The following is a 7,213-nucleotide window of genomic DNA, read 5'->3' as shown; positions in this document are numbered from 1 at the left end:
TGTGTGCATGTTTTCAGATAGCATTCTGCGATAGCACATGAGCAGCAGCATGTCATTGTACTACACACTCGATGCTGCACCCCTTAGCGCACCATTGGGTTCACTCTCCCTCTTTCTCCTTTTCTCTCCTTCACCCTCCTATCTCTCTCTCTCCCTCTCTCTCTCCCTCTCTATCTCTCTCTCTCTCCCTCTCTATCTCTCTCTCTCTCTCTCTCTTCCTGTCTCTCTCTCTTAGGGAACAGCGAGGTCTTTCTTTGGGAGGAGGATTGAATCATCCCTCAGAAAGTCCCATGATTCTCACTGCAAAGCACATCACATTCCTGCTTCCTACACACACAAGCATGCATGCAAACACACACACACACACACACTTACATAAAGGCACACACACACACACACACACACACACACACACACACACACGCTGTCATACCCACACACATTTTCACACACACAAACACACACACTCAAACGTTCAGTATATGCACACACACATAATGCACACAAAATGCAGACACACTAACACAACCTTGGTCACTCTCATTACTGTATAAACAACAGTGTTCAATGGACAATTTGAACACTGTTGGATAATTGGGGAATTACTCCCCAACAAATACCTCCACAGGACAAAAAAAACGACAACCACAACAACAAGAAAAACAACAACAACATAAGCAGGTGACAGAATCAAAGATAAGAAAAATATGTTCACTGAAGATGCGACCAGCCCCATCAGTCACTTGCCCTAACTGGCTCATGACATCACTGCACTTCCTCTTGTACCATTTCTAGCATCACATGCCTACACAGTGGTTGGTAGCAACTTCTCTCATCCATCGATGTCAAACGTTTTAAATATGTATAAGTGTTGGTCTGTCAATATTGGCCCATGGTTTCTTTAATATCAGATTTCAATTTGATTGATGATCAGAGTAAAAAGTATATTCTGTGAAAAGAATGATGTGTTGTTGGTTTTTGATGTCAGCTGTCAGAGATTGATAAGTCTCTTTGATGGACATGTTTTTTATGAATCCTATACAAGCCAGATGTGACAAAGCCAGATATTTTTATCTTATTAGATATTTATATTATATTATATAAATTATTATATATTATATTTTTTACTTTCACCCAGCAGAAATGTGTAAAGTGTGTGTTGTAGGCCTGCATGCATTGTGACAATATATTCATAACTGTGACACAGATGTTGCTGTACCACAAATAAATATGTGTGTGTGTGTGTGTGTGTGTGTGGATGTGTGTGTGTGTGTGTGTGTGTAGCATGCAGTGGCAGGATCAGTGAAGTGGAACGGCATGCTTGGTAAGCAGAAATGCCAAGCCCTGAACACAACATTAATGAGACCCATTCTAAACTAAAGCGCAAAGAGATGTGAGAACATCTAATATAATGTCTTCCAACCAGTTTGTTCACTGGTTTGATTGTTGGACAGGTGAGGGGTGACTTTTCTCTCACCCCTAATATTGGCCAAACCTTGACCTATGATGGAGAGGGATGAGGACAGATGGAGAGTGAGGACAGAGAGGAACAAACAGACACACACACACACAATCAAACATGCACAGACACACACACACACACCATGTATGCAGCATCAGTCACCTGTGATCAAAGTAAATACACAAACACCAGTGCTTTGATGGGTGAGAGTTGTTTTGCATTCAAACTCGAATAACAACATTCATCATTTAAAAAGTGCAGATGAAAGATTTAACATTATAATGCCAGAGGGGAAAAACACAGTTCAGTCACAGGTTGTATTCCATTTTGCAAGTAGCCTATTACCTCATAGCCTAAACATCATTCCAAACCAATACAAAGTTAGGCAACGACTTAGGCAGAGAAGTCGTGGCAAAAGCAGGTCTTTATTACACAACACATCACACTGCAGACAGAGATCATTTACAAAGGTCAGACACAGCCTTCATAACTTAAAAAAAAAAACTCATTATGTATATGTTAGAAAGACACACACCACACACACACACACACAAATGCAATTTGAGTCTTCAAATGAAATATCTTAACCCATGTAGGGTAGCTTTTAGGATACTGAGTAGCCTAGCCTATGTGGTAGGCAAGGTATGCAGAGAGTTTAGTTTGGCTTATCAGGTGTGAGTAGCAAGTGCTCTCCCTTTTTGAACGTTTTCATCATAACAAAAAAGTGTTCATATATACATAATTTAATTATTCAATTTGAGTACTTTTGTTTTAATCTAGCCCAGCATTGTACCTGTAATATCTCAGAGGACACAGTGGACATTGGCCACCACCTCAATTTCCTCCTGTCCCTCAAAATTCCCTTCTGAACATCATCAGGTTGTCTCTGCGCGCGACCTGCTTTGAGAGGAGGGTCGCCACCTCGTGCGCGAGTAACAGCCAGCAACAGAACCGCGTGCGCTACTGGGCGGAGGGAGAAGAGTGGCCATCTCGAGAGGGGCGGGCACTGGGCTGAAGAGGTGTAATCTGCAGCCAGAAGGTAATGTCGTAAAGCGGAGTGTCGTAAACCAGGTGCAGGGAGGGGAGGTGGAGGGAGGGTGAGCTGGAGGGGAGGGGAGGTGTGGGGGCGAGAGAGGAGGTGACTCTCCGGCAGCATTTCCACCGAGCGAAAGGATCATGGCGGATGGCCCCAGGTGTAAGCGCAGAAAGCAGGCGAATCCGCGGAGGACTAGCGGTAAGTAGAAGCGCTTGCGGGAGTGGAAGGTGTTCTAGGTGGCTCGGACATCGAGTTTTGTCTGACTGTGGGACTTGGCAACTGTGTTTTTTAGTCGCTAAAAGTGCTGGAAAGTCGCGAGGAAAGCGCTGTGGAACAGCTCCTATGTGGTGTACCGTTATACCTGGCTCGCGACTCCCCCTCCGCCTAGCGGTTCAGTGCACCGTGAACCGTTATATGCACCCAGTCCCATGCACTGGGGAAGCGCTTTTGTCTCCTTGTCTTCTCTTAACTCACTTTAATTCTGATTTAAACGTATTGAGCTTTAAGCAAACTTTGGGAGTAATCCCTCAGATTCAGGCGGATCATTTAGGCTGCTTTTCCCCATCGTGTTTGGCCGAAATGAAACTTACTTACCTGCCTGCTTTTCTACGGAATGTCGTATTCCTGCCGAACCTGTGTTAGAGTGTGTTGTCGTGATGGAAATGTCTCAACAACCGAATTGTGTCTTATACCTGAGATTATGTTTAACTGGTGAAATAAGTCAACATTTTGAATTAGGCTGTAATGCCTGTTTCGTAGCGTGAGCTAGCGAGCTAGCGAGGCACTGTTGCAGCACGAGTGGTTCACAATCTTAGGATAGTCAAACAATATTTTTCTAAAATAATATGTTCGAATATACTTTTTGATTAAACTGTATATTACGGTGCATACTTAGTGAAGTACTTTTACATGCTTTGACAGCTTGTTTTTAAAAACGTTAAACTGTTTTATACGGTGTGTTCGTGTAATAATATTGTCTTGTAACGTTAACGTCATTGCATCGTGAGAAGGGTTGACATAAGTGGAGCTGTTTTGTCGTTGACTTCTTATATTCGGTAAGAAGTTGAGGTGAAACAAGGGTGTGTACTGGCTGTGGCTCGCTCCTCGTTACCGGAGCAGGAATACTAGAGCTAGACTGGGGCTAAACACACACACACACACACACTCTCTCTCTATCACACACACACACACACACACACACACTACCTGCTCGGGGCGCGGAGGAGAGGGAATGGAATCTCGAGAGCCGAGAGCACAGCTGCCACGGACTATATAAGGCATGCATACATCCAACGGTACACAGGACCACGAGCAAACAGTAGTGTTTGTGAACATGGAGCTCGCAAATAGATGGATATTTTTCCCCATAATCGGACAATGTTCTTGAGTGCCCGAACATTCGGTCGAGTTTCCTTTAGGCTATTTTTGCTTTTATTTATTTGTCACCCGGCTGTTGTTTACCAAACTGCTTTGTAGCTGACACTGGGGTGGACAGCTGCGAGCCACGTTTAGGGCGGACAGGAGCGCGTGGGGATGTGGCTTGCTTATGTCTGCGGGACTGTCGAGAAGTTGTGCAGGTCGCTGGCTCCTAAAGACTGTGACAGTTGAGCGGTTTTACTGTACACTGGTTAACTGTAACCTGGTGAAGTTATTCGTATGCAGAGTATTTTTATATGTAGTTTTACACGGATCGGTTAAGTTTGTTTGTACACAGGCTGGCTCTCAATCCTTCACCCTGTCGTTTTTAGCCTAGCAAGTAGGCGGGGTAAACCGGCTGGTAACGATTTGTATATCACCTGAAAGGTTTTCACCCCAGAATACAAATTTAGCATAATTAATCCACAATTGTCAATATATTATCTATAATAACTATTTCCCACTCGCCATGAGGTGTTCCTAGACACCTTCTCTTCCTCGCACTGACGACATGCGTGCGCAGTGTAGGCTATTTCGCGCGTTGGAGTCTCGCCGCGGAACGAACCTGTAAACATGTTTACCTGATCTGGGGCTTAACAGCCACTAAAATAATCTGTTGTGATAAATTTGAAAATCAGAATAGTCGGACTTCGGATTCGTTGAAGACAAATCCCCACCACCGGAGCTCGCGCATACTGGTGAAGGCTGAAGGAAACGCGCTTTCCACGCGCTGCAGCAAATGTCAACTTGTGCAGGTAGAAAAAAAGATGGAGTTTTAGTTTGTTGACAGAGGCAAATCGGCGTTAGGTTATGCGTCAGTGATGTCGAAAGATCTAGAAATATTTACTTTATGTTTTTAGTTATGTTTTGGTCTGATTTTTGTTTTCCTTAAAGTCGTTTGGGTGTCTGACTTGCGGTTTGATGTGAATTTACCGAATCGTCGTAAAGGTGCCATGCGGCTCTCGCGCTGCAGAGGAAGAGAGAAGATGCTCAAAGGTGGCGCGTGATGGGGGGCTTGTAATATGGTAGACTACAAGCGTTCGAGGGAAGAGCTTTAACGATCGGTTTGGTTTGTGATATATGACTCGCGTGGGCTCAGGACTGCGGGTGGGTCAGAATGGCGGCTCGCGCTGCACTGCAGGTATGATGATGCACGAGACGCACCTGGTTAGAGAGGTAACACCCACGGTGGAGATCAAAATGTGACGCTCGCGTTTCAAGGGAAATAAACTATAGTAAAATATAGGACCTATGCAAAACAGGGTATTTGTGTTTAAGGTAACAGGTAGTCTAGGTTACTCTCGTGTAGTCTAGGCTAGATGTTCATTAAAATAATAGTGTTCATTCTTTGGCAAATCTTCTCTGAAATGCGTGTAACATGCGTACAACATTGTCATACAATTGTTGACGGGACATTTATTATAGTTTAGTAAAAAATCTGGAAATTGGTGAGATTTTTCTCATGGAATAGTGATGTTATAATGAACGGACAGGCGTGGGGAGTCTCTGGCGACCTCCGTGCCCCACAGTGATGCCCGTCAAGACTCATCGCGGCGACGTCATTAGCGCTCCTCCCTCCCCCCATGCGGTCTGATCAGATTGCGAATTGAGAGATGGTGCAGGCAGGAGCGCGTGCTCTTGCTAACAGGTGTGTCTGTTGTGTGTGTGTGTGTCTGCGTGTGTGAAGGATAGATGCTTCAAGTTATTAGTGATGGCTCCAGACCGATTTTTTTTCTTCCTGACAAATTTGGCAGGGTGTGCTGATAATCTTCCCTGACATTCTGTGTATGTCTGTGTGTGCGCATGTACACATGTTGTGATTTATATCTGTGTGTCTATCAAGTCCTATAAGCACATGATTCACAGTGGCCACCAAAGCCTTATACCAACCGCCCTCACCAACTCAGCCCACACACCCTATCCACACATCTCAGCATACCCACAGGCACACACCACAGGCATGCACCAAACCAGAGCTCTCACCCCACATAGCCCAAACTCATCCCCTAACACCCTGTCCTCGGTCCAACTACACAACACAACTCAACACATTGCAACACACCTCAGTTCAACACAACAGAACACAACAACGCACCTCAACACCGCACAAGACAACTAAACTCTCCACAGCACACCTCAACACTCTTGAATTTCCCCTGGGGATCAATAAAGTATCTATCTATCTATCTATCTATCTAACACCACACAGCATAGCATACCTCAACATAACACAACACAACACAGCACAGCACAAGTCTGTCAACACACACCACCCTGACACTGCAATCCTTTCCCCCTACACAGTATCCACACACACACACACTACTTCTGTGTTAGTGTCACGCTCTACTCAACCCGAGAGTGGCACCACTGCTCACGTCACTCTCAGTGGAACGCTTCGTCTTAGAGTGTTACTGCCAAGCACCTGATAAACAGGGTGTGTCCCCCCTCCCACACACACACACTCACACACCATGTCCGGGGGGATTGGTTGGAGACCTGTTTACAACCTATGCTTTTATTTTTGTGCTTTTAGACAGAAAAGGGAAAACAGTGAGCACAGCTGCCAGTTGGTGTGTACGTGCGTGTGCGTGTGTGTGTGTGTGTGTGTGTTAGGCCGATGGTATTTGAGTAACGATCTCACTCACATTTAAGGCTACCAGTGTGGGTGTTTTCTGGTTCTTGAGGCCTCCGTGTGAGAGTGCTTAACCATCAGGTGAAGAATTTGTGTCTTGTGACCAGGCTTGCTGTGTGTGTGTGTGTGTGTGTGTGTGTGTGTGTGTGTGTGTGTGTGTCTACAGAATGTAGTGGATTGAGGTGTAATTTGCCACCAGGTAAAGACTCTTTGCGCACACACTCGTGTGTGTGTGTGTGTGTGTGTGTGTACGTGTGTGTGGTGAAGTGTCATTTGTCACCAGGTAAAGAAACTTAATTTTGTGACAGGCGGGGAGTGTGTGTGTGTGAGAGAGAGGTGTATAGGCTAGAGGTGCAATTTACCAGCAGGTGAAGAATCTTTGTCTTGTTATGGGAGTGTGTGTGTGTGTGTGTGTGTGTGTGTGTGTGTGTGTGTGTGTGTGTGGTGTATATTGGGGCAGTTAGTCACCAGGTGAAGAATGTACCACTGAGAGGTGAAAGAGAGGTGTAAGTGTTGTGCGTGCTACCACACACACACACACACACACACACACACACACACACACACACACAGACGCACACACACACACAACCATTTACAACTGGCAATGTAATGGGACTAAATGTCTTCTCTAAAATCTTTGAATCCATTTAATTTCAGTGAC

The 7,213-nt window shown here is 45.1% G+C and overlaps 1 protein-coding gene across 1 annotated transcript in view; it reads left to right on the top strand.

The window, feature by feature from the left end:
- Positions 1-2,595: 2,595 nt before the first annotated feature.
- zeb1b (zinc finger E-box binding homeobox 1b) overlaps positions 2,596-7,213 on the top strand; it is a 57,308-nt gene continuing 52,690 nt past the window's right edge. Inside the window, exon 1 of the mRNA XM_048266989.1 lies at positions 2,596-2,696. Within this exon, the coding sequence (XP_048122946.1) occupies positions 2,639-2,696 (58 nt within the window). The 5' untranslated portion in view covers positions 2,596-2,638. The remainder of the gene's footprint in view (positions 2,697-7,213) is intronic.

The sequence above is a fragment of the Alosa alosa genome, chromosome 16 (genome assembly GCF_017589495.1).
Source record: "Alosa alosa isolate M-15738 ecotype Scorff River chromosome 16, AALO_Geno_1.1, whole genome shotgun sequence".
Taxonomy (NCBI): Eukaryota; Metazoa; Chordata; class Actinopteri; order Clupeiformes; family Clupeidae; genus Alosa; species Alosa alosa.
The sequence above is the reverse complement of the archived record's forward strand: the minus strand, read 5'-3'. Positions and strand labels throughout refer to the sequence as shown.